Source organism: Capricornis sumatraensis, chromosome 19, assembly GCF_032405125.1.
Source record: "Capricornis sumatraensis isolate serow.1 chromosome 19, serow.2, whole genome shotgun sequence".
In the NCBI taxonomy this organism is placed as follows: Eukaryota; Metazoa; Chordata; class Mammalia; order Artiodactyla; family Bovidae; genus Capricornis; species Capricornis sumatraensis.
In genome coordinates, this window is record NC_091087.1 from 75,447,526 (window position 1) to 75,475,178 (window position 27,653).

The window sequence follows — 27,653 nt, forward strand, 5'->3', positions numbered from 1 at the left end:
ATATGGAAATTTCTTGGCTTTTTATAAACAGTATACTTTTTATAGGCCTTTTGTAACTTTTAATATTCTTTGCAGGCTCCTGGGTGAAAAGAGCGCGGAAATGGAGTACGTTGACAAATACAGACAACTTGAAGCACAAGAATTTTATCTGTATTTCCTTGATCACTTAATCAGTGGGTCAGATAAAACAGGTATGTTTAAATATCATGAAATATATTTAAGTTGTTCACAACATTAAATTCTTAAAAGTCTTAAAAAATGTATTAATATTTTGATCAATGAAGAATCCATGTTGCATGTTAATTCAGGATTTTTAGGGGAGTGAGTATATGATAGATTATAAATTGTGAGTGTGTGATGGGTTGTAAGTTGCTCATTTTTTTCTCTTTTAAGTATAGTGTCTAAATACTTTGCCTTTTGGAAGACTACTGATGGTCCCTTACCTTACTGTTAATTTGAAATACTTAAAATTGTTATTAAAGTTATTATTAGAAGAAGGAAATGGCAACCCACTCCAGTCTTCTTGTCTGGGAAATCCCATGGACAGAGGAGCCTGGCTCCTCTGGTCATAAAAAGAGTGAGACACAACCAAGTGACTAACCAGCAGTAACAGCAACAACTGTGTAACTGTGTGAACAGACTCTAACCAGTTCTGTACTTTAAAAAGCTGGGTTTATGGTATATAAACCATATCTTGATGAAAATTCAATTGGAAAGAACAGGTATGCAAAGAAGCAGGAAAATATATCCTTGGTTAAGAAGAATCAGTCAATCAAAACTCACCAAGAACTGACACAGGTGTTGGTATTAGATAAAAACATTTATTGGTAGGTAGTTTTTATAACTACATCATACATTAAAAAAGTTAAATAGACCTGAAAGATTTTTTTAAAGACCCAAATTAAACTTCTAGAGATGGAAGCTATTGCATATGAGGGAAAAAGAACTCTGGAGACATCTATGTTAGTCCAGTGGTTAAGACTCCTTGCTTCCACTGCAGGGGACACGGGTTTGATCCCTGGTCAGGGAACTAAGATCCCACATGTCCTGCAGCAAAAAAAAAAAAAAAGTGATAGATTAGATTTTGCAAAGGAAACAATTAGTGAACCAGAAGGCATAGCAATAGAAACTATGAAACACTGGGCTGGAAGAAGCACAAGCTGGAATCAAGATTGCCGGGAGAAATATCAATAACCTCAGATATGCAGATGACACCACCCTTATGGCAGAAAGTGAAGAGGAACTAAAAAGCCTCTTGATGAAAGTGAAAGAGGAGAGTGAAAAAGTTGACTTAAAGCTCAACATTCAGAAAATTAAGATCATGGCATCTGGTCCCATCACTTCATGGGAAATAGATGGGGAAACAGTGGAAACAGTGTCAGACTATTTTTTTGGGCTCTAAAATCACTGCAGATGGTGATTGCAGCCATGAAATTAAAAGATGCTTACTCTTTGGAAAGAAAGTTATGACCAACCTAGATAGCATATTCAAAAGCAGAGACATCACTTTGCTGACTAAGGTCCGTCTAGTCAAGGCTATGGTTTTTCCAGTGGTCATGTATGGGTTTGAGAGCTGGACTGTGAGGAAAGCTGTGAAGAAAGCTGGACTGGGAAGAAAGCTGAGTGCCGAAGAATTGATGCTTTTGAACTTTGGTGTTGGAGAAGACTCTTGAGAGTCCCTTGGACTGCGAGGAGATCCAACCAGTCCATCCTAAAGGAGATCAGTCCTGGGTGTTCATTGGAAGGACTGATGCTGAAGCTGAAACTCCAATACTTTGGCCACCTCATGCGAAGAGTTGACTCATTGTAAAAAACTCTGATGCTGGGAGGGATTGGGGGCAGGAGGAGAAGGGGATGACCGAGGATGAGATGGCTGGATGGCATCACCAACTCGATGGACGTGAGTCTGAGTGAACTCCGGGAGTTGGTGATGGACAGGGAGGCCTGGTGTGCTGCGATTCGTGGGGTCGCAAAGAGTCGGACACGACTGAGCGACTGAACTGAACTGAAAATGAAATGCAGAGAGAAGACAGGATAAAAGTGAAAAGTGAATAGTTAAGGGTACCAGTGAGTTGTGGAGAATCTTTAAGTCTCAAGTGTGTGTTTACTTGTTATCCCAAAGGGGAGGCAAAATTGGAAGAAGGAACAAAAAAAACTATTTGAAGAAATAGTGGCTGAATTTTTTTTTGAATTTGGTGAAAACTACAAACATACTAATCAATGAATCTCAACGAACTGTAAGCACAAGAAACAGGAACAAAACTGAACTAACACATGGCATAACCAAATAACTCAAAAGCGAAGATAAAGAGAGAATTCTTGGAAGTAGCCAAGAAGAAAAGTCATATTACGCACAGAGGAACGAACATGATCCCAGATTTCTCATCGAAACAACGCGGGCAAGAATAGAGTGGAGTGAAATCTGTAAAATAATAACAGGCTTGAACACTGAACCCGGCAAAAGTAGTTTTCAAAAACGAAAGTGAAAGAGTATTTCAGGTGCATAAAAGAGAAACGAATTTATCTACTCACATGTAGCAGTTTAATGATGTTCATTAGCCTATAAATGTGAGTTTTCTGTTTTATTTTTAAAAATCATCTGTATCATTAAAGTTAGTGAAAAAAATTATTATAGTTTTAAGGATAACTGTATTAAAACAAAATTTAAAGTAAGACATAATTGTGTGAAATAAAAGAAAGAAGTCCTTTTTCGTCTCTCCGCCTCCCATGGGTGCAACTGTTCAGAGTTTACATTAAGCTCATCACTTCCTGTGAGCGCGCACCCTTTTTCTGTGTGGGTTTTCTTGTTCGCATTAGGCCTGATTCATATGGTAGAAGTAAGTTTTTATTTTTTTGGTTTGCAAAAGCTTACCCATCACAAGCTTCCTCCCAGCCAGTCAGGAAGTTCTGTCCCCTTCTACCCTGTGTGCTCACGCTCTGATGTAGAGATAGAAGCTGGGATTTGAGTAATACTTTCCTTTTCAGCCTTTCTGAAAATTTCAACATACAGCCCCTATATAAAAATATGTTAATCCTTTTAATGGTCCTCACTTGGACTTGCTGACAGTATAGAATACTGCTGTCTTTCATCCATTCCGAAACGTTCCGAGCCGTCATCCTGGAGACCCCCACACTCGCTCGGCCTGTGTTTCTCGTGTTTGGACTCTGCCTGCTGGTTCCTTTCCCCTTGTTGGTCTTTCTCCTGAGGCAGAAGCAGCTTTGAGTTCTTGGTTTCCCTCTCTGTGTCCCAGCCTTGTTAGAGACTTTGCCCTGGTGTTTTTCCTCTCTCTCACCAAACTTTTGGCTTTTTAAAGATGATGTTTGTATATTTAATCTGGCATCTTTAGTTGTCCTCAGGGGGAATGTTTGTCTGAACAGCGCAGTACCTTATTACCAGAAGTGACTGTTCAGGGTGATCATGTGTGTCCTTTGATCCGATGTTTACTTACGCTAAGGAAAGTACAACGCAGTACTTGCAGGAACATTCATTGCGTCTCTGCTTATGGAAGGGGCGCCTTTCGAATCAACAGGAGACTGGTGATTTTAAAAATATTTATTTATTTTTCTAATTGAAGGATAGTTGCTTTACAGAATTTTCTTGTTTCCTGTCAGACATCAGCATGAATCAGCCGTAGGTGAGGACTGGTGATTTGACCCGTGTAAGGGAGTCTGCAGACGTTGCTAGAAGCCTGCCACAGCTGCGTGTTACTGTGGACAGACGGCCGTCGTTGCTGTCTCATGGGGAGGTGTGTTAGTTTTAAGACGGCACTCGGTGCCAGGGCCCTTCCTGTTGCCCCTGCGTACGCAGCGCCCGGCGCGCTCCTGCTGGCCCCTGCGTGGAAGCCACTGGACTGCAGAGGGATGCCTGCGAGTCCCGGTGTCTGCTCTCGGAACCTTTGCTTTGGGTTCATAGTTGAAGCTGTTTGCAGTCTCTGGGTGTGGCACCTGTAATATATTTGGGAATTTTCACTAAGGAGTCATACAGCTTTGGCTGCACTTGGAAGATTCACTCCAAGGCCAGTGTTTATCAGGGTGTGAGCCAGGGACCGTGGGGAGCAGTGGGAACAGAAACTGAAAGGGCCTGGCCTCTCCTCTCAGGGAGGCCGTCGTGTGAGCACACAGTTACACGAAGGGGGCGTTTAGGGGTGAATGCACTGGGACGTAGCTCTCTGTGGCCTGGGACAAGGACTGTGACTTGAGCTGGGGTTCAGGAGAGTCGTAATCGGGACTGGAGCTGAAGGATGAGTAGAAGTTTTAGAAGTTACCTAGGCAGCGTGGGGATCGGGGGGCGGGGAATGTGTGCCAAGGGCTGTAACGGGGGAGAGTCTGAGGCTCCAGCTTTGGGAGAGTGCAAGGCGCTCAGTCGTGTCCGACTCTGCGCCCCCGTGGACTGTACAGGTCAAAAGACTGGAGTGGGTAGCCTTTCCCTTCTCCAGGGGATCTTCCAGGCCCAGGGATTGAGCCCAGGCCTCCCGCATTGTAGGTGGATTGTTTCCCAGGTGAGGCACCAGGGAAGCCCCCAGGCCTGGGAGAGGGCCGGCCTTGCTGGGTGTGGGGGGCCTGAGTGGGGGCAGTGGGGGACCGAGTCAGAGCCCTCCCGAGAGGCCCACACCTTTATCTTCAGGGCGGTGGTGCCTGTGCTGCGTCCATAGTAGAAGGAGCTTTGCAGCTCTGATGACATTATGGAGCTTGAGGTGGGGGTGCTGCCGGGTGGGCCTGGGGTAAGCACAGGGCTCTCCCCAGAGTCAGTAGTGGGTGTGATGACAGGTGCCATGGGCTGCGTGATTCGAGTAGGGGTCAGGAAGCCAGGGGACGCAGGCCCTCCGGAAGCTGAAGAGGTGTGGGCTCGGTCCTCCCCAGAGCCTGCAGAAGGAGCCAGCCAGACTGCTGTGGGCCTCGGATGCTCAGAGCCGTGGGAGAGGCAAGGTGTGCGGTGTGAGCATGAGGCTCAGGGTCCTTGTCGCGGGAGCGGGGAAGCTGAGCGCGCTCGTCGGGGAGATGCAGGCGCAGCTGCTGGCGGGGCCGGCCCAGGGCGGAGCGCTCTGGTCCCAGTGCTCCGGGCAGCGGTGGGCTGGAGGTTCTAGGTTCATCCTGGTGAGTCTGAGGGGAGGAGTGTCGAGTGAGGAGTGTTTTGACGAGACCGCTCTGCTCATACCGGAGGGACTGGATCGGAGGGGCCGGTGTGGGCTCGTGAAGTTCAGGCAGCACTGGCTGGTGATGGCGGGGAGCGGGTCTGGGGCTAGCCGGGCAGGACTCGGGGCGTGGGCACGGGGATGTGGGGGCAGAGGGGCCATGGCGAGTGGCTGGGCTCATGCTCCGGCTTCCGAAGCGTGGCTGTGCCCGTGAGGGCAGGGAGGCGGTTCTCTCGAGTGTGTGTGTGTGCCTGTGTGCAAAGCACACACAGAGCACACAGCAGCTTCTGTCCCTGCTCTGTCTGTCTGCATTGAAACCGTGAGGTCACATCAGTACCCCTAATTCTGGTCCAGCACCAAGTTTCAGAGTGAGCATTTTGTCATGTCCAGATACACAGTACTTCTGCTTTTGGTGTGATGCAGGTGGTATTTCATCTATATAACTCTTCTTAAAAATTATTTCTAAGTAGAAATCCAAGAACGCACATTCAGTAAATTTCTATGAGGAACATTAGAATTATTTTGCATAATTAAAGGTAAATCATTTTTCCAAAGTTGAAATTTAATAGCATTTCTGACCAGCTTGGTTCCAGACTGTGGGCCCCTGCCGGGTTTCTGCTGTTTTCACACAGCAGTTTTGAACTCGTCCTGGGATGTGTCTGTAGTTGTGATGAAAGGCCGTAGCACGGCCTCCCTTTTGTTCGGCGATATTTCTGTTGGTGATTTCCATTCCTCTCGGAACTTTTCTTCTGGGTTTAAAAGAATGGCCTTTATGGAGTTCTTAATAACTGAAGAAGGAAACAGTCAAATTAAGTTTACTTTTGTATTTGGAATACCAACCCTTACTTGGAGAAAGTGATACGCAATTATTTATTTTGAGGATTTAATTTTATGGTTACGTCAGTAATGTGGTAATTAAGCTCCTTTTCTGTAGTGTGTAGTAATAGATTTTTTGATAAGCAGTGTTATGTTCTTCAGTTAAAATCCGTCATGTCCACTGTATAATATTTGGAGCCCTGAACCGCTGAATTTTGGGGTTAGATTTTAGATTTGGTTGATGCCAAAATAACGGGGTGACTTAGTAAAGAGAAACTAGCAATTTTCATGGTTTCCTGTTTTTTTCCAGTTCAAGTGAAATACTTTCATGTTAGTAACCTAGAAATAAAGAGGTAACAGGGAAATAAACACAGCGAATTTTGAGGGGTGTGGCCTGTGTCACTTCTGAGTGAAGGCTCGGCTGTGCGCAGCGTGTTGCTCTGCCCTGGGCGGCCGTGTCCTTTCTCCGCGCGCTGCTCGCGGGGGTCGCCCGGGCCGCGCTGCTGGCGTGGCTGCGCAGGCGCAGGTGCCCGAGGTGCGCAGCCCTGGCCTCTCTCTGGTTCGCGGGCCTCCCTCTGGCGGTGGACGCGGAGGCTGGACTCGACTCGTGCTGGGTTGGCTCCAGCCAGTGACCTGAAAACGTCAGCCCATGTTGCATGTTAAACAGAGGAAGGGTTGCGGTTTAGACAATACAGTTAGGCCTTGTGGAATTTTTCTTGTAGCATTTTTGTCTTCAAGTAGCAGCCTTCAAAATGCATGTCATCAAGGAGTGTGAGTCACGTTAGTGTGGTTAACGTGATGGCTCGTTCAGCAGCTCCGGGAGCTACGGCTGCAGGTCTCTGAGCGGGAAGTGCGGCTGCCAGCCTTTGGTCTCTCTGGAGAGTCCGTGTCGCCTCGTGGCCCCGGCAGGCCCGGGCGCTCCAGGTGTCCCTCCCTCTGTCACCACGTCCATACCCCGTCTCTCGGGGCTCCCTTGGCTTTGGAGCCTCAGCTGTTCCGTTTGTGCTGGAAAGGCCGATTCTTGATGGATAAGCCTGCCGGCACTAAGAGAGGGAAGGGCCAGATTTTTTTCCCTATTTAGGCTTGCATTATCTCAGTTCTTACATTTGTAGAGCGGTCTGAGTACCCAGCCATCATTTAGAATTACAAATAATTTAATAAAATGTTGGAACCATTTGTAAATTAGGAGCTGTTCACACTCTGAGTTTTGCTCAGTGTTTTGAAGATAGCGTGGTTAATTTAAGGGCTTTTTAGCCAAGTGCTTCTAGAAGGGGTGAGACTGGGAGGAAGTGCAACGGTGGGAGCATGGGACAGAGGCAGACTGTGACTTGTGAAAGCTCCGACGGGGAAGGGGAGGAGAGAGATGAGGGCGGACAGAAGCGCAGGCTTCCGAGAGCAGTGGTCAGCAGTGAGGTGGCTAGACGGTCGGAAGGCTGTCGGGGGCGGGACTTGGAGAACAGCCTCCTGAAGTCAGTGCGCGGCGCCCCGGGAGGAACTCTTTCCCCAAGGAGGGAGAACGGCGTTGGCTCCTCTGCTCTCCAGGTTCGGAACAAATTGTTGGTTCAACTGCAGGAAAATAGCCATGTTGTAATCATGTAGCTAGGCCAGCTTTGAAACTGAGGGCATGTGTGGGGGACATGTAGGAGAGCAGAAGAGAGGCAGGGACACGTGTGTGTCGGGTGCAGCGGCGGCGGGGCAGAGGGAGAGACGGGGCGGAGCAGCGCAGGGCCGGGAGGAGCGGGAAGAGCGCCTCGGGAGAAGGACCCAGGAGGGCCAGCCCCGTGCTGAGGCTGGGAGAGACAGGGACGCTCCAGAGTTTACTTTGGAAATAAAATTATTTCCCAATAAAGGTTTGTATGCTGAGACTTTTGATGATTGTCAGTTTGTCAAGAATTTGTGGCATTGCCGGAGAGGAGCGTGTATATTTACAAGAGAACATTCACTGGGCTTCCGTGGTGGCTCAGGGGTAAAGAATCCACCTGCCATGCAGGAGACCCCGGTTCCATCCCTGGGTCGAGAAGATCCCCTGGAGGAGGGCATGGCAACCCACTCCATATTCTTGCCTGGAGAATCCCAAGGACAGAGGAGCCTGGCAGGCCACAGTCCATGGGATCACGAAGAGTCAGACACGACTGAGCAGCTAACACTTTTATTCACTCGTAGGACTGGGCAGAGCTCCCCTGGTGAGTCTTTGTCGGAGCAAGGACGGTCCCTCTCAGGATCTCTGTTCCCAAGGTGGTGTGTGGTTGTCTACTGCCGATTTGTTCCAGTAGCGAGGAGTGAACCCTTAACAAATTGATGTGACTTTTCAAATCAGAGTCAGTTCTTTCAGCCAGTCATCTTTGTGCTGTTTGAGGGTGATGGGCTTTGCGCTCTGCAGGTCTCTTGTCTCAGAGGTGGCCCAAGCCCGCAGCGCTGGTGGCTGTGATGGACGGGGATGTGGCGCTCAGCTCCTGTGCGCTGCTGGGGGTGGGTGTGCCGGGAGCTTGCTGAAGACTCTGCTCACAGTGTTAGCGGTGAGTGTGTGTGTGTGTGTGTGAGTGCGAGTGTGTGTGTGTGTGTGTGTACAGCCTGCTGTGTATTTGCTGCGTATATAAACTAGATAAACATGGGGTTATCTTGCCTTTTTTCACATAGGAAATAGCATTGTATTTGTTTGTTTTGTCTGAATGCAGGTCCGAGGCCACCTGTAGCTAAATCAAGCAATGCGATATGCATCCCAGAGACAACCTATAAATATCCTGATTTGCCTATAAGCCGGTGTAAGGAAGAGGTAACGTGATTTTTCTCATGATGTAGTTTTGTAGTTTGCATGCCAGTGATCCAGCCCTTGGTTTCTAGTCTGAAAGTGACGAGGGGCCGGGCAGGCACCGGGAGGTGGCTCTGTGCAGTGACCACGCAGAGGGCCTTTCTCCCGCCGTGCGTCACTCGTTCAGCTTCTCCCAAGCTCACCTTTTCCTGTTTAATCCTTCGTCCTGTCTCCCCTGCTCTGAAGTAGATGTGAGTGGACACCTGCGGGCCCAGGGAGCCGCTGCCTTCAAGTCCCGCTGCCCAGACCTTTCAAGAAGCGGACACTGCCTGCCCCTGGCCGCAGCCACCTCTAGCATCCCACTGGGACTCCTTTATACACTGGCTGTTCGTGTTGCCTGGTCATTGATCAGTCCTTGGTATATCATTTTATGAGCAATGTCAGGCAATACAGCGGCAAGATGATTGCATTTTTAATTAGTTACGTGTTACTAGACCTGGTTGGGCTTCCCAGGTGGCGCTAGTGTTAAAGAATCTACCTGCCAGTGCAGGAGATGAAAGAAACGCCTGTGTGATCTCTGGGCCTGGATGACCCCCTGGAGGAGGGCCTGGCAACCCACTGCAGTGTTCTTGCCTGGAGAATCCCATGGACAGAGGAGCCTGGCGGGCTACAGTCCATGGGGTCGCAAAGAGCCAAACACAGCTGAAGTGACCTAGCACGGCATAAACCTGGTTAAAAGTATATGCATTGAAGTTGCAGTTACCTGTGCTAATGGAAGAAATGGTTACAGACGACAGTAAACTGTAAATGTTTTGAGTTTGTTTTGCTTTGTCTTAGATTGAATTGTGCATCTTGTGTAGAGTAGGTATGCTTATTAATTTTAAGAGGCCAACATTAAAATCAGTTTGCGTTCCCTGACCGTTTTGATGACTGGAGTGATACTGAACGGTATTTTGGGTGGAGGTGGGGGAGGGGTGGGTAACTGGATTAGCGCTGTAGCACTGCCCTTGCAGTCAGTCTGTGGAGCAGTGGAAGCTACTTGTTTGAAAGTGTGTCTGAAGAATTTCCAATGAGAATTGAGTGTACATTTGTTGTGTGTAACAACAGCTGTGTTTTCATGTTTCTTAGTAGAATTAGATGGAGGCTCAGCACACAATTTAAAAATAATAGAAATTTAGACTTAACAAGAGCTATAGAAATTCAGTTTGGTGTTTTCATTTTTATAGATGGAGAAGCTGAGACCCAGGGGGCGGTGAACTTGGCCTGGATTTCTGTAGCCATTCGTTACTGCTCACAGTGGTCAGATTGTCTCAGAGTGTCTCAAGGGACCTGTGTCCCTTTTGTGATGTTTAGGTGGTTAGGTTAAGTATTTAACTTGTAAGGGTGAAGAGAAAAGAAATCCTGAAAGTCTTCCTGAGATGAAGCTTTCGGTTCATAGGTAACACTTTACATCGTTGTTAAATCTGTGGCGAGTTTGAAGGAACTCTCTTTCACCATTCTAGGTCATCTCTTTGATAGAAAGCAGTTCCGTGGTGATCATCCACGGTGCCACAGGCAGTGGCAAGAGCACGCAGCTCCCGCAGTACGTCCTCGACCACCATCTGCAGCGCTCCGCCTACTGCAACATCGTGGTCACGCAGCCGCGCAAGATCGGGGCCAGCAGCATCGCCCGCTGGATCAGCAGAGAGCGCGGCTGGGTTTTGGGCGGGTTGGTGGGCTACCAGGTGAGCTTCTCCACTTGTTCGTTTTGTCTTTTACATAAGTCGATGATAGGAGGTGATTTATTTTCTGCTGGGAGAGAAGATGCAATCAGTTGCTTATGGAGCAGAATTATGGCATAATTTCAAAAATAGTGAAAATCAGAAGTTCTTGAAAATAGCTTAATTTCTTTCTCAGTCAAATATAAAAGAAGTGAGAATTCTCAGACTCATGGCTTTTATAATTTCATCTTTAATTATATCTTTATGTTGAAGAGGTCTTCATATATAGCCATCTCAACATCAAAATGACACGGGCGGTATGGCTCGGTGAGCCGGCCTCTCCCCTCACCACCGAAGGAGCCAAGTGACACGGGTGGCGTGGCTCGGGGAGCCGGCCTCTCCCCGCACCGCCGAAGGAGCCAAGTGACACGGGCGGCGTGGCTCGGGGAGCCGGCCTCTCCCCGCACCGCCGAAGGAGCCAAGTGACACGGGCGGCGTGGCTCGGGGAGCCGGCCTCTCCCCGCACCGCCGAAGGAGCCAAGTGACACGGGCGGCGTGGCTCGGGGAGCCGGCCTCTCCCCGCACCGCCGAAGGAGCCAAGTGACACGGGCGGCGTGGCTCGGGGAGCCGGCCTCTCCCCGCACCGCCAGAGGAGCCAAGTGTCACGGGCGGCGTGGCTCGGGGAGCCGGCCTCTCCCCTCATCACCAGAGAGGGAGAAAAGCCAGTCTGAGAGCTTGTTAGTTTAGGCCCTGCTATTTTTTTGCGGTTTATGATGATTTTTTGTTCCCCTTCTTACCTTCATTATGAAATTAACATTGCTTTTTTTGCAGTTAACTGTAAGGCATTTAAATAGAAAACGCTCTCTTTTTTCCTCCCGCAATTTTAGGTTGGGTTGGAGAAAATAGCGACAGAAGACACCAAGTTAATTTATATGACAACGGGGGTCCTGCTCCAGAAAATAGTCAGTGCCAAGAGCTTGGTGGAATTCACACACATCTTCATTGACGAAGTAAGTGCTCCGCTCTTACGCTCTGTTTTTATTTGATGAGAGAACACAGTCCAAGTTACTTGTAAAGCGTCAAAGTTCTTTGAGCCTGTATCGGCTTGTTCTACTCATGAAAGTTGATTTGCTCTTTTTATCCTTTGCTCTTACTTGGAAAACACGGGTGAGGAGGTTGAGGAGAACGCAGAGATTCCTTGTTGAGACCGGGGGTTGGCAGACTGCAGCCCTCACGCCGAGTTTGGCCCCTTCTGTAAATGCGGTTTCGTTGGCACACAGCTTTGCTGTGTTTATGAGCGCTCTGAGGCTACTGTGCATGAGATGGGCGCTAGGGTCGGGGCTGTACGTGCCGTGAAGCTGGACGCGCTTGCTCTCTGGCCTTTCACAGCGAACGCCTGCTGGCCCTGGTTTGGAGTATTAGCCACATCGGACAATTAAAAGAACTTTGATTGTCTGTAGGTGTTTCCAGCACCTTTCAGACACTTTCCATCTAGTAAAATAAGAACAATAAGAACAGTAAAACGAGAACAATAAAAACATCTTCTAAGAAAATGAATAGATATTAATCTACTCACTTTTATAAAAACCTCCCTAATAACGTACTGCGAGCCCTTTCTCTGTGCCTCTTAGCCGTCTCAGCGTTTCTCCTTAAGGGTAGAACGCTTTAATTGGTTTTGATTGGAGTTGACTGGATTCTGTCTTCTCCTAGCTGTGCTGTGGGGCTTGTGGAATCTGCGTTCCCCAGCCAGGGGTTGAACCTGTGCCCTCTGCACTGAGTGTCGAGTCCTGTCCACTGGACCTCCAGGGGGTTCTATTGGATTCTGTTCCGATTTCGATTCTGTGTTAAACAAGGGTTTTTTGAGGTGAAGTGATGTTGTGTTCAAACAGTTGTCCCACGAGTTCTGGAAGTAACTCCCCCTAGACTCTGGAGTTTTAAACCTCAGCAGTAGTTATGCCTCGAGAAGCTTCACTGGTTTCTTGAGGCCTTGGAAACAGCAGATAAGTGGGATCTGTGGGAGGCCATGAGGTGGCGCTGGAGCGTCTGACGGAGGCTGGAGTGAGGCCCCCTGCGTGGCCCTCTTGGGCAGGTCTCCCCACCCTGTGATCAGCATGGAACTGAAACGTGCTGTCGGCGGGAATCATGAGTCTATAACGGGAATAGAGAACGGTGCCATTTGAGCCAAACTGACGCCGATTGCCTGGGAGACCCAGATTCATGAGGCACTTGAGTTGTGTTCTGGGCTACAAGGTGGGGGCCTGGAAAGGCAAAACCAGAAATGTAACGTCAGCTGTTGTCCACAGTTGGGATTGGAGCTGGGGAGAAGGAAGGGTGCTAGAGGGCTGCTTGGGGTTAGACGGCTGCAGAGTTAGGGAGACCTGAGACCAGGGGTTGCTGCTGGCAGAAACCGTCTGAGAATGCGGGTGGAGGCCTGGAGTCTGGGACAGTTTGCTAGAGGGCTGCTTGGGGTTAGACGGCTGCAGAGTTAGGGAGACCTGAGGCCAGGGGTTGCTGCTGGCAGAAACGGTCTGAGAATGCGGGTGGAGGCCTGGAGTCTGGGACAGTCGAGGACATGCAGATCTCGGGGCTTCAGGGGCAGAGTCTGGGTTCATGTCCGCAGTGGCCACCCTGCTCCACCCTAGATGACTGAACCGCAGTTAATCCATTTTGACTCGAATGCATCCTCTTCTTTAGTGGACAGAGAAGATACGTGATGCCTGTGTGACAGGCCACAAAGCAAGGCTGCTCTAATTAAAGTCCAAGCCATGCCATGTGTAAGCCAGAATGACTTGCCCGCACCTCAGTGTGTGAGAATTTCCTCCGTCGGTGCTGCAGGTGAAGCGGAGTGTGCGCGTTTACCAGGTCGTGTGCGCGCACCTGCTCTGCGGCCCTCGTGTGTCTGGGGCGGGAAATGCGGAGCATGCTCTGTTGCTCTTTGCAGTACAGTGGGACATGCAGGGTTCATGTTTTCTTCACGCCTTTTGGCAGTTTTGAGTATCTTTAGCTGGTGGTGAAACCAAACTCCGGCAATATGCCCAAAGCTGGTGTCAGTATGATAAAGTTCGCAGGAGTCACTGTTAGTCACTGAGCCTTTCACTCAGGCCTCCAGGTAGCATGGCAAGGCTCACCCTGGGTAACCTACTCCCGAGTCTCTGCTGCCCAAGCTTCTGGTTGTTTCTGTAGATCCAGCATCTTTCTGACTGTGGAAGGTGTTTCTGCACACACACACCTGAGTGACGCGGACAAGCCTGTGTGTGCTGTGGTACTGGCTTCATTCTTTTCCGAAGCTGCGTGATGGTAGCTGAACACGTCAGCTGCACTCTGCGGGAACTTGCCCCCCACGGGAGTGTCTTGTCACTTGGCACTGTGATAACTTTGCTTAAAGAATGAACAGGTTTGGATAGGCCTGAAGTTTTACGTTTACTAAGAATATTGTTCCTGTTGTGTGGGATGATTTGAATTTCAAAACAAAGATAAGAGCAAAAGTTGAAGACAGCCAGGCAGTTGAAAATGGGATGCTGTTGTTCAGTGTGTCCGACTCTTTGCAGCTCCATAGAGTGCAGCACGTCAGGCTTCCCTGTCCTTCAGTGTCTCCCAGAGTTGGCTCAAACTCATGGCCATTGAGTCGATGATGCCATCCAACCATCTCATCCTTGTTATCCCCTTCTGCCTTCAGTCTTTGCCAGCATCAGGATCTTCTCCAGTGAGTTGGCTCTTTGCATTAGGTGGCCAAAGTATTGGAGCTTCATCATCAGTCCTTCCAGTGAATATTCAGGGTTGATTTCCTTTATGATTGACTGGTTTGATCTGCTTGCAGTCCAAGGGACTCCCAAGAGTCTTCTCCAGCACCGTAGTTAGAAGGCATCAATTATGTGGTGCTCAGCCTTCTTTATGGTCCAACTCTCACATCTCTACATGATTATTGGAAAAACCATAGCTTTGACTAGATGGGCCTTTGTTGGCAAAGTGACATCTCTGCTTTTTAATACTGTCTTGGCTTGTCCTAGCTTTTCTTTCAAGGAGCAAGCATCTTTTAATTTCATGGCTGCAGTCACCATCTGCAGTGATTTTGGAGCCCAAGAAAAGAAGGTCTGTCACTGTTGCCATTTTTCCTGATCTATTTGCCATGATGTGATGGGACTGGATGTCATGATCTTCATTTTCTGAATGTTGAGTGTTAAGCTCTTTTACTGCCCCCTTTCACCATCATCAAGAGGCTCTTTAGTTTTGCTTTCTGTTGTAAGGGTCATATCGTTTGCATATCTGAAGTTACTGATATTTCTCCTGGCAGTCTTGATTCAAGCTTGTGCTTCATCCAGCCTGGCATTTCGCATGATATACTCTGCATATAAGTTAAATAAGCAGGGAACGGAATGGTCACGTCCTTAACTTCTTAGCTCTGGAAAGAGAATAACTCACTTCAGGTGAATCATTCATTCAATAAACATCTGTAGAGTACCTGCCTCATTAGGTGCTGAGGTCATAAAGTTGGAGAAGCTGTAGTTTCCGCTGTCAGCCTCTCTGCTGGGGGGACAGATGTCTGCTCAGGTGTGGTTATGTGGACGGAGGAATGCCAGCATTGGGGAGAGGACCTTGGGGTGGAGGGCCGAGTGGGTCCTCAGGCAGGCGGGGCAGCCCAGCCTCCAGCAGCAGGAGACGCGGCTGTGTGAAGTCTGAGCTGTGGGGCTCGTCAGGATGGCGTGGGGGCCGGGGCCTCGGTGCCGAGGAGGCCCACCTGGGGCTCTTCACTGAGGACAGCCTTTGTTTCTGCTTCTCAAGTCCAAGGCAGCACGTTGGTGTTGAGGTGCTGCTCTCTACACTGAGCTTGGTAAGAGAAGGAGAGTTAGGTTTCTAAGATGTCTGGCCAGAGACGCAGCAGTGGAGCCTCTCGCCCTGCGGAGAAGGGGCTCCCTGTTTGAGACTCAGGAGCTTGTCTCTCCACGTCAGCAGAGACGTGGCCCAGGGAGGAATCCCCTATGCCCTGTGCCTGGGGCAGCCCGGGTCAGTGTGAGATGCCCCACACTGAGTGACTCAGCCCTTGGCGTTAGTTGGTGGGCGTGGGCAGGGCTGGGGTGGGCAGGCCCCGGGGGGTGGGGGGGTGGTTTCCTGCTGGAAGGCTGCTGTCTGAGCGGGGCTGCGTGGGGCAGTTTCCCCTGGGGCCCCGCAGCCCTGTGTCCCAGACGCTCCTGCAAGGCTCCCTGCTGCCCTCTGCTCCTCCCCAGCCCTGCCCTGCCCGCTCCTGCCAAACCAGCTCTTCCCAGGCCTCCCGGCAATTCCCGCCCTGTTGGGCAGGTGGCCTGCTGCCCCGCACCCCTGCTGAGGTCACAGTGCAGATGGGCCCAGGGCAGGGGCTGTGGGCCGGGGGTGGCCGCGGGAGGCTGCTCTGTGCTTCTCTGTCTTGTCTCAGGGACTGGGGCCGCTGTTGGCATTGAACGGTCGGGGCTGAGAGTGCTAGACATGCCCCTGCCCGGATGCCAGTTGGGTCCTACTGGGACGCCGGGGGTGGAGGGGGGACAGTGACCCACATGCCTCTCCTGAGCATCCTGGTTTGGGGGCTGAGTGGCGGCGTCCATCGCGGAGCCTTGACCCCAGCCCTGGGCACGGCGGTGAGCCCCTACCCCCGTCACTCCACGCTGACATGCCTTCCCCCGTGGGGGCCTCCCTTCTTATTCTGCAGGTGCATGAGCGAACTGAAGAGATGGACTTCCTGTTGCTAGTTGTCCGCAGACTCTTAAGGACAAATTCACGTTTTGTGAAGGTAAAGTCGATTTCATGAGTAACTGAAACATTCAGGGTTAGGTTTATGATGTAGTTTTGTTCAGTAGAAACGGCTGGAAGCAGTGACTCTTCAAATCATTGTCTCTGCAGTCCTCCAGACCTTGCCAAGAAGCTGGCTTGGAGGACCTTCCCTTAGGATCAGACAGTGGAAGAGTTTTTGGTTATTACGTTGCATTAAATTGTAAAATATTCTCCAGGCTACAGAAAATAATGAAATGCTGGGTATTAGAGCACAACTGGGCTGAATAGAAACCAGAGTTTGAGGGAATGTGACTCTGTCATCTCTTTTATAAGCAGCACTGAGTCGCACTGAACTTAGTGGTTACCTGCCCTGCTTTTATAGGAGACTTACAATAGGAGCTAACCGAAAGTCTGTGGCAATGGCCAACATTGTTTACGTTTTATCGGAACAGGAAGGATGGGGACGTGAACGTGACCAGAGTAGCGGAGGGTTTGTAATTATTACGCAGGCTAGACACAGGTCAGCCCAGCTCTGCTCTGCAGGAGTCTCCCAGAGTGGTGGCGACTGGCGCGGTCATTCACCTTGGGAAGGGCTGTGGGAGGCCTTGCTGTCTCGGGACAGCAGGTGCCCGCTAGGCCGCACGGTGTCTTGTCTGCACGTGTTCCGTCTCTCGGCTTAGGGAGACTTTCCTCCCTCCCCACCTTCCAGGGTGGGGACAGCAGCCTTGGGAGGGCCACAGTCTCACCTGGTGGGCGCTGAGGAAGTAGAACCCAAGGTTTGCAGTGGGCTGACCTAGTGCTTAAGACAGGCTTCCCTGATAGCTCAGCTGGTGAAGAATCCACCTGCAATGCAGGAGACCCTGGCTCGATTCCTGGGTCGGGAAGATCCCCTGGAGAAGGGGTCGGCTACCCACTCCAGTATTCTGGGGCTTCCCTGGTGGCTCAGCTGGTAAAGAATCCGCCTGGAATGCGGGAGACCTGGGTTCGATCCCTGGGTTGGGAAGATCCCCTGGAGAAGGGAAAGGCTACCCACTCCAGTATTCTGGCCTGGAGAATTCCATGGACTGTACAAGAGTCAGACACGACTGAGAGACTCTCACTTTAACTGCTTAAGAGGCCCATCACATGATGGAGAGAATCAACAGAACCAGACCTTTCTTGACAGTCACTTTAAAAAAAAATTATTTATCTATTTACTTTTGGCTGCGCTGGGTCTCCATGGCATGTGGGCTTTGTCTAGTTGCCACCAGAAGGGGCTGCTCTCTAGTTGCGGCGTGCGGGCCTCTCACTGTGGTGGCCTCTCTTGTTGGGGTGCACGGGCTCTGGGGTGCCCAGGCTTTGGTGGTTGCAATTCTGGGCTCAGCACAGGCTCAGTAGCCGGGCCCACAGGCTCAGTAGCCGGGCCCACAGGCTTGGTGGCTCCACGGCATGTGGGATCTTCCTCGATCAGGGATTGGACCCGTGTCGCCTGCATTAGCAGGCAGCTTCTTCATGACTGAGCCACCACGGAAACCCGTGATTGTCATTTTAAGACTAATTTTTACTGTAAGGTAATAACTTGATTGCAGTGTTTTTTTTTTTTTTTTTTTTACTTTTTAGGAGTTAAAAGTGTTGGTAAATTTACAAAAGGCTACCACACTGTTGAAAATGGTGCTCAGGAATTTGGTGCTGATCATAGGCGTAGTAGGAAATGCCTTGTCAGTTTCAGTGTTTTCATGATTTATTAAAAAAATATAGGAAGCATAATGCTTCCTGAATATAGAACCTTGTAATGGTGTACGTAGTTGGGCTAAGAAACTAGAAGTCAGGTTCTGTATGGCTTTGTAGTAAGTGTTTTGAAACTCTCGAAACTTCCTTCCTTCCTCCTTTTTAAAAAGAGAGCTGCCGTGGGGGCCTCAGATGCAGCAGGAGCCTGGACAGATGGGCCTTCCGGGCCCCCTTCTGCTCCACACCCAGCCCTCCAGAGGGCCCCGGCTTTGTGCTGTCGCCGCTGGCTGCCCAGACTCAGCCCCGGGCCCCCAGACAAGCAGGTGTCAGGGCAGGCTGCTGAGCATCTGCGGAGGAGCGAAGAGCCGCGGGGAGGGTGCAGGGCGGGGAGGCGGGGCAGCCTGGGCCGGCTGCGGCTGTGAGCAGTGCACATTCGCGCTCAGGCGGACAGAAGCCCAGAAGCGCCCTCGCCTGGCGGCTCTGGCAGACACGTTAGAGGTCCTCTGCTGGGATGGCCGTGCCCTGGGGGCCACCCATAGCACCCGCAGGGCCTCACAGAGCCTGGCTTCTGAGTGACCTGGGTCAGTGGGATTTTGACCTTTTGTATCTGACATCAGAGGGGAAATACAGACTTTCTGTCTGCCCAATAAATGTATTAATAATGTCTGTGTAAAGTTTTTACTTCTGTGCAAAGACTTAGACTTCAGAAATGTAGTCAGCAGACAGCTGTGTCTGCCTCCGGCTTAGCACTTTGGAGTCTGGCGGACAGTGGAGACCCCGCGTTAGTGCTGCCGCCATCTCCAGGGCACAGCTGGCGGGCTGTGGATGCTGCTGCTGGCATTCACGGCTGAGTTCTTCAGGATATCATCCCAGATTTGCTTTCTGGCAAAACTGAAACCTGCAGGGAGTCCCCGAGCCTCTGCCATCCACTCGGTTGGGACTGGTTGCTGGGCACCTCCCATTTCTCCGCGTAGGGTCAAGGTTTCCTGGCTCCTTTGTCCTCTTCCCCTTTGCTGCTCTGCTCCCTCAACTTTCTGGAACACACCGTCTAGAGCTTATTCTGTCCTAAACTAGTTTTCTGATGCAAAGTGTCCTTTTCGGTAAATGGTTGTAATTGAGCTTTATTGGAGAAGGGTAGTTTCTCACTTGAAAAAGTAACTGAAGAGAAATTGTAAAAGTTGACATCTCTGAGCAGTCCTAGATTTTAATAGTTTGTATTACACTGAGATCGAGTCAGAGTGTGCAGCTAAAGCTGTGGGAATTCCGGAAGAGGAGAAGCCTGGCCTCCTAACGAGCCGGCGGCGCCACTTCGTTTCGACGATCTCTCCTCCAGGTTGTCCTCATGTCAGCCACCATCAACTGCAGAGAGTTTGCAGATTACTTTGCTGTTCCTGTTCAGAACAAGATGAACCCAGCTTACGTCTTTGAAGTGGAAGGAAAGCCCTTTTCAGTTGAGGAGTATTATCTCAACGATTTGGAGCACGTTCATCACAGCAGGGTATGTTGGAATGCATTCTTTGTTTTACAGCGAATGTACTTTTGTATTTGGTCACATCTGCATTCATTAGCTACAATTGCAAACCTCTATTGGAGCTTAAAATTGGAGCAGGGCGATGGTGTGGAACGGGCCTGGAGAAGAATGAGAGGAAGGAAACGCCTGGGTTTGTTGTCATAAACTGTGAGCGTAATAAACCCTCACATTGTATATCCTGGTGAAAATTATTCAGACTGGTTTTACACTTCGTTGAAGAATAAAATGTAGCCTTTTGATTCACTGCAAAACTGTAGATTCAGCTGGGGGTGGGTGGTAGCTTTATTTTAGTTAAAGTTTCTAGGGTCAGTTGTGTTGCTGAAGACTAAAGGAAGAGCCTGTGGGGACTGAGCACGGTGATCCGTTCCTGTGAGAAGCTGCAGGCGTTTCACGCTCCTTTTCACGTGGGTTATCCATTCACAGGGTCGGAAGATCGGCAAGTACTTGGGGGTCTAAAGTAGCTCCTTCCTCCTCCTGTCTTCTGTCTGCCCAGTTCCCCTGCCAACAAGAGGACACGATCGTCAGCAGTTTCTTTGGATCCTCGCACTAGATTTCTATGCCTGTAGAAGCGGATATGGATGTGCTGTTTCTCTTTTTTATAGAATGATTTCATTCTGTGTGCATCTTGCTGTTTTTCACTTAACTTTGCACATTTTTTACATATCATTATATGATTCCTGCATTCCCTTTTCAGAGCTATATAACATTCTTTTATGTGAGTATGAATATTTTTTTATTCACTGAGGTATAGTTGATTTACAATATTGTAAAGAAACCCTGGCCTATACCGTGTACTTTCACACGTGCAAAGATGTGTGCACGTGAATGCAAACATCACATCCGTGTGTGTGTGTGTGTATCTTCTTCTTCATATCCTTTTCCATTGCAGTTTATCACGGGATGTTGAATGCAGTTCCCTATGCTCCGCTGTGGGACTTTGTGCTTCACTTTGTATGTGGTAGTTTGTGTCTGCTAACCCCAAACTCCTAACTTATCCCCCCGCCCCACCGCTCACCTTGCCCTCTGGTAACCATACATTGGTTTTCTGTGCCTGTGAGTCGGTTTCTGGTTTGTAGATACCTTCATTGATACGGCCTTACCGACAGCTGCGAAAGAAGAGAGGCGAAAAGGAAAGATATCAGCATCTGAATGCAGAGTTCCAAAGAATAAATAGCAAGAAGAGAGAAGAAAGCCTTCTTCAGCGATCAGTGCAAAGAAATAGAGGAAAACAACAGAACGGGAAAGACTACAGATCTCTTCAAGAAAATTAGAGATATCAAGGGAACATTTCATGCAAAAATGGGCTCGATAAAGGACAGAAATGGTATGGACCTAACAGAAGCAGAAGATATTAAGAAGAGGTGGCAAGAATACACGGAAGAACTGTACAAAAAAGATCTTCAGGACCCAGATAATCATGATGATGTGATCACTCATCTAGAGCCAGACATCTTGGAAAGTGAAGTCAAGTGGGCCTTAGAAAGCATCACTACAAACAAAGCTAGTGGAGGTGACGGAATCCAAGTTGAGCTATTTCAAATCCTGAAAGATGATGCTGTGAAAGTGCTGCACTCAATATGCCAGCACATTTGGAAAACTCAGCAGTGGCCACAGGACTGGAAAAGGTCCGTTTTCATTCCAATCCCAAAGAAGGCAATACCAAAGAATGCTCAAACTACTGCACAATTGCACTCATCTCACATGCTAGTAAAGTAATGCTCAAAATTCTCCAAGCCAGGCTTCAGCAATACGTGAACCGTGAACTTCCTGATGTTCAAGCTGGTTTTAGAAAAGGCAGAGGAACCAGAGATCCAATTGCCAACATCCGCTGGATCATGGAAAAAGCAAGAGAGTTCCAGAAAAACATCTATTTCTGCTTTATTGATTATGCCAAAGCCTTTGACTGTGTGGATGACAATAAACTGTGGAAAATTCTGAAAGAGATGGCAATACCAGACCACCTGACCTGCCTCTTGAGAAACCTATATGCAGGTCAGGAAGCAACAGTTAGAACTGGACGTGGAACAACAGACTGGAAAAGGAGTACGTCAAGGCTGTATATTGTCACCCTGCTTATTTAACTTTATGCAGAGTACATCATGAGAAATGCTGGGCTGGAAGAAACACAAGCTGGAATCAAGATTGCCGGGAGAAATATCAATAACCTGAGATATGCAGATGACACCACCCTTATGGCAGAAAGTGAAGAGGAACTAAAAAGCCTCTTGATGAAAGTGAAAGAGGAGAGTGAAAAAGTTGGCTTAAAGCTCAACATTCATAAAACGAAGATCATGGCATGTGGTCCCGTCACTTCATGGCAAATAGATGGGGAAACAGTGTCAGACTTTATTTTTCTGGGCTCCAAAATCACTGCAGATGGTGATTGCAGCCATGAAATTAAAACACGCTTACTCCTTGGAAGAAAAGTTATGACCAACCTAGATAGTATATTCAAAAGCAGAGACATTACTTTGCCGACTAATGGCTGTCTAGTCAAGGCTATGATTTTTCCTGTGGTCATATATGGATGTGAGAGTTGGACTGTGAAGAAGGCTGAGCGCCGAAGAATTGATGCTTTTGAACTGTGGTGTTGGAGAAGACTCTTGGAGAGTCCCTTGGACTGCAAGGAGATCCAACCAGTCCATTCTGAAGGAGATCAACCCTAGGGTTTCTTTGGAAGGAATGATGCTAAAGCTGAAACTCCAGTACTTTGGCCACCTCATGCGAAGAGTTGACTCATTGGAAAAGACCCTGATGCTGGGAGGGATTAGGGGCAGGAGGAGAAGGGGACAACCGAGGATTAGATGGCTGGATGGCATCACCGACTCGATGGACGTGAGTCTGTGTGAACTCCGGGAGATGGTGATGAACAGGGAGGCCTGGCGTGCTACGATTCATGGGGTTGCAAAGAGTCAGACACGACTGAGCGACTGAACTGAACTCATTGATGCCATGCTTTAGATTCCTACGAGTGACATCACGATACGTGTCTTCCTCTCTGTGACTCCCTTCGCTGCTGCTGCTGCTAAGTCGCTTCAGTCATGTCTGACTCTATGCGATCCCATAGATGGCAGCCCACCAGGCTCCCCCATCCCTGGGATTCTCTAGGCAAGAATACTGGAGTGGGTTGCCATTTTCTTCTCCAATGCATGAAAGTGAAAAGTCAAAGTGAAGTCGCTCAGTCGTGTCTGACTCTTCGCGACCCCATGGACTGCAGCCCACCAGGCTCCCCCATCCCTGGGATTTTCCAGGCAAGCGTACTGGAGTGGGGTGCCATTGCCTTCTCAGTGTGATAATCTCTGGGTTCAGCTCTGCTGCTGAGAATGGCCCCGTCTCCCTCCTCCCTGGCCCGAGCAGCAGCCCGTCGTGTGTGCGCGCCGCATCTCCCCGGGCTCTTTGTCTGCGGGTGGACACATGGGCCGCTTCCATGTCTTGGCTAGGGTGAGTCGTGCTGCTGTGAACATTGAGGTGCATTTATTAAAGATGATCTTCGTTTAAGTAATTCCCAGTGCTTCTGATCTTTTCTTATTAAAACCAGTGCCAAAGGGAACATCTTTGCACGTCTGAAAGTGTATCTTGCAGACCAGGGTTTCTTAGCCTCAGCACAAGTGACGTTTTGGGCCAGGTAATTCTGTGTGGAGAGGGCTGTCCGCTGCATCGCAGGATGTGTGCTGGCCTTGACCCACTGGACGCAGGTGGGCCCACCAGGGCTCCTCCCCCCCCACCCTCTTTGTGGACCCAGACACCCCTGGGGTGGGGGTGAAACCCTGCGTCTGAGGAGCCCTTGTGTGGGACGAGCCCTCCTGCAGCGTAAGTTCCCGGAAGTGGCTCAAAGGATGTGTGTGCGTTTGGAATTTTGATGGATGCTGCCAAGTCGCTCTCTAGAGGAGTTTTGACTTCTATTAAAAGCATCTGTAATGTTAGAAAGTAAGCAGTCTCTACTACAGTGAGTTGGCAGACTAGGGTTCACCTACTGTTAGAAGATGTATTTTGTCAAATCTGATTATGTCAAAGGGAGGCCAGTGATGACCATTAAAATGTAGCACTTGTTTTTTTTTCCAACTTTAAAAACAGTATCTCAGAAAAGTTGAAAGAATTTTGCAGTGAGCACCTGTGTATCCATCACCTAGAGTGCACAGATAACATTTGCTTTGTAGCACTTGGAAAAAAAACCCTGAACCTGTCACAGCAAACAACTGACGTGGTGGATCACTGTGAGCCGAACTTGGCTTGTTTGGAGCTCACTCGTTTTCCCAAGGCTCTCTTTCTGCTCCAGGATCCCACACTGGGTTGATGTAGCTATTGTGTTTCTGTAGGCTGCCCTGGGCTGTGGCAGCTTCTCAGACTTCTTTTGTTTTTGATGACCTTGACGGTTGTAGGAGGAGCAGCTGGGTATCTGACAGCGTGCCCTGCTGCTGGAGGTTTTCAGGGGATTTTCCCTGTCAGACTGGGCTTCATTGTGGGCCTCGGGGCAGAGGGCGCAGGGAGAAGAGTGGTTCTGTCTCGCGGTGACAGGCGCGGCTCATCCCTGGTGATGGGGCCCGGACCTCCGGGCCGAGGAGGCTTACTGGGCTGCTCCCCGTAAGGTTCTGCTCCCCTCCTTTCCTTTGTGCTTTTACTTTTTCGGGTGTGTATGTGTGTGCGCGTGTGTGTGCGTGTGCATGTGTGTGTGCGTGTGCGTGTGTGTGTGTGTGTGTGTACATGCAGATTAGGTTTGCCTACTGTGTGTCGCCACCCACCCCAAGGTAGAATAGAGTCGGGGGACATTCTCCCCCCTCCTTACTGATCCGTGGTTGGAAACGAGTCTTTTAAAACAGCCCGCATTCAGGATGGAGGGAAAACGCCCATGTTTATAACGTTCGAACACTGTGCCTTGTCTGACCCGTTCTGGAGTACGAGTAGACATGCTTTACCGTCTCTTCAGCTGACCACAATCTCACTAGCTCCTGTCGATCCCTCCTGGTCGTGCTGCGGAGGGGTCAGGCCTAGACGCAGGTGTGAGCCCCGGTGGGCTGGTGGGTTGTGCTCCTGTTGGGAGGACGCCGGGCCCAGCCGTGTTTCCCTCTCCTGGTCGCTGTCAGTTACTGATTCAGGGAACGGACACGCAAGGCGTAACTCGGGATTGATTTCTACATGCTTCATGTAGCTTCTCTTGTAACCCTTGGAGTCAGAGGGCCTGCGTTAACACTGTCTTCTCATTGAGATATCGGTGCTGTCGTGGTCCCTCGCTGTGCGATCTACCTGAGACCCTCCCGGGATGGCAGCTTCACCACGTGTGAGTCCCGTCCCTTCCCACCTCCTCGGGGCCTCAGGGTATCCATGGCCCTGCTTCCCACACCTTTCCTAGCGTCTTGTCCACATTTAAAGAGCCCTGAGTCTCTCACCTTAGGAACCCCTGATTCAGTGTCCTGCTGCTCACAGCTTTCGCCAGACCCAACTTGCATTGCTTACTTGGCACCACGCCCGACGCCTAGCGAGGTCCGGGGCACGTGGGCCTGCATCGCCTGCCCCCCTCTGATTCTTGATGCTGTTGGCACCACGTGTCTGGAAATGCACCCTTCCCGTGGCTCATGACGCCCTCCCGGCCATTCTGTTACTAACGCTGCAGTTCCCTCCAGGGTCCTTTGAAGAGTCTTTATCGTGCTTGATTTTCAGCTTGTTTTAATTGCCAAGAGCACTTACAGCCACTCCCCAGGAAGTTCTCGAATGCAGCCGTGCCCTCAGCTGTGGCCACCATGGCCTGCAGCTGGGCCAGAAGCAGGGTGGGTCCCGCTCCCCAGGCCTGCCCCTGGGTTCCTTCTGGAGGATGCCTACCGCCCGGGAGCACAGCGTAGTCCGTTGAGGGGATTTGGGAGGAGGGTGCTTCTTCTTCTGTCGCTCAGTCGTGTCCGACTCTTTGCGACCTCGTGGACTGTGGCATGCCAGGCTTCACCTGCTTCACCTGCTTCGCCTTCTCCCGAGCTTCCTCACACTCAGGTTCGTGGAGTCGGTGATGTCATCCAACCATTCCCCTTCTCCTCCTGCCCCCAGTCCCTCCCAGCATCAGGGTCTTTTCCAATGCGTCAGCTCTTGCATCAGGTGGCCAAAGTACTGGAGCTTCAGCATCAGTTCTTCCAGTGAATATTCAGGATTGATTTCCTTTAGGATGCACTGGTTGGATCTCCTTGCAGTCCAAGGGACTCTCAGGAGTCTTCTCCGACACCACAGCTCAAAAGCATCAATTCTTCGGCGTTCAGTTTTCTTTATGGCCAAACTCTCAAGTCCACACATGACTCCTGGAAAAACCACAGCTTTGACTATACAGACCTTTGTCGGCAAAGTAATGTCTCTGCTTTTTAATACGCTGTCTAGGTTGGTCAGAGCTTTTCTTCTGAGGATCAAGCGTCTTTTAATTTCATGGCTGCAGTCACCATCTGCAGTGATATTGGAGCCCCCCAAAATAAAGACTGTCACTATTTCCACATCTGTTTGCCATGAAGTGATGGGACCAGATGCCACGATCTTCATTTTTGGAATGTTGAGTTTTAAGCCAGCTTTTTCACTCTCCTCTTTCACCTTCAACAAGAGGCTCTTTAGTTCTTCACTCTCTGCCATAAGGGTGGTGTCCTCTGCATAACTGAGGTTATTGACATTTCTCTCCTGGCAATCTCGATGCCAGCTTGTGCTCCTTCCAGCCCAGCGTTTGTCATGATGTTGTCTGCATATAGATTAGATAAGCAGGGTGACAGTATACAGCCTTGATGTGCTCCCTTCCCAATTTGGTACACATCCGTTGTTCCATGTTTAGTTCTGACTGTTGCTTCTTGACCTGCACACAGGTTTCTCGGGAGGCAGGTCAGGTGGTGTCATGTTCCCATCTCTTTCAGAATTTTCCACAGTTTGTTGTGATCCACACAGTCAAACGCTTTAGTGTAGTCGATGAAGCAGAAGTAGATATTTTCCTAGAATTCTCCTGTTTTTTTCTGTGATCTAATGGATGTTGGCAATTTGATCTCTGGTTCCTCTGCCTCTTCTAAATCCAGCTTGAACATTTGTAAGTTCTCAGTTCACTTACTGTTGAAGCCTCACTTGGAGAATTTTGAGCATTGCTTTGCTAGTATGTGAGATGAGTGCAATTGTGCAGTAGTTTGAACATTCTTTGGCATTGCCTTTCTTTGGGATTGGAGTGAAAACTGACCTTTTCCAGTCCAATGTCCACTGCTGAGTTTTCCAAATTTGCTGGCATATTGAGTGCAGCACTTTAAAAGCATCATCTTTTAGGATTTGAAATTGCTCAACTGGAATTCCATCACCTCCACTAGCTTTGTTTCTAGTGATGCTTCCTAAGGCCCACTTGCCTTCACAGTCCTGGATGTCTGGCTCTAGGTGAGTGATCACACCATAGTGGTTATCTGGGTCGTGAAGATCTTTTTTGTACAGTTCTTCTGTGTATTCTTGCCACCTCCTCTTAATATCTTCTGCTTCTGTTAGGTCCATACCATTTCTGTCCTTTATTGCGCCCATCTTTGCATGAAATGTTCCCTTGATGTCTCTAATTTTTTTGAGGAGATCTCTAGTCTTTCCCATTTCATTGTTTTCCTCTATTTCTTTGTACTGATCGCTGAGGAAGGCTTTCTTACCTCTTCTTGCTATTCTTTGGAACTCTGCGTTCAGATGGTACATCTTTCCTTTTCTCCTTCGCCTTTGGCTTCTTTTCTTTTCTCAGCTGTTTGTAAGCTCTCCTCAGACAACCATTTTGCCTTTTAGCGTTTCTTTTTCTTGGGGATGGTTTTGATCAACGCATCCTGTACAATATTGGCGAACCTTTTTCCATAATTCTTCAGGCAGTCTGTCTATCAGATCTGATACCTTGAATCTATTTATCATGTCCACTGTATGGTTGTAAGGGATTTGATTTAGGTCATACCTGAGTGGTCTATTGGTTTTCCCTGCTTTCTTCAATTTAAGTCTGAATTTGGCAATAAGGAGTCCATGGCCTATGTAGATGATGCCACCCTTATGGCGGAAAGTGAAGAGGAACTAAGAGCCTCTTGATGAAAGTGCAAGAGGAGAGTGAAAATTTTGGCTTAAAGCTCAACATTCAGAAAACGAAGATCATGGCATGTGGTCCCGTCACTTCATGGCAAATAGATGGGGGAACAGTGGAAGCAATGGCTGACTTTATTTTTCTGGGCTCCAAAATCACTGCAGATGGTGACTGCAGCCGTGAAATTAAAAGATGCTTACTCCTTGGAAGGAAAGTTATGACCAACCTAGACAGCATATGAAAAGCAGAGACA

The 27,653-nt window shown here is 49.3% G+C and overlaps 1 protein-coding gene across 1 annotated transcript in view; it reads left to right on the forward strand.

Annotated features, from left to right (window-relative positions):
• Window positions 1-27,653, forward strand: part of TDRD9 (tudor domain containing 9) — a 113,675-nt gene that overhangs the window by 17,367 nt on the left and 68,655 nt on the right. Inside the window, exons 4-10 of the mRNA XM_068991288.1 lie at window positions 76-150; window positions 6,832-6,863; window positions 8,624-8,721; window positions 10,200-10,421; window positions 11,285-11,407; window positions 16,075-16,155; window positions 19,177-19,341. Of these exons, the coding sequence (XP_068847389.1) occupies window positions 76-150; window positions 6,832-6,863; window positions 8,624-8,721; window positions 10,200-10,421; window positions 11,285-11,407; window positions 16,075-16,155; window positions 19,177-19,341 (796 nt within the window). The remainder of the gene's footprint in view (window positions 1-75; window positions 151-6,831; window positions 6,864-8,623; window positions 8,722-10,199; window positions 10,422-11,284; window positions 11,408-16,074; window positions 16,156-19,176; window positions 19,342-27,653) is intronic.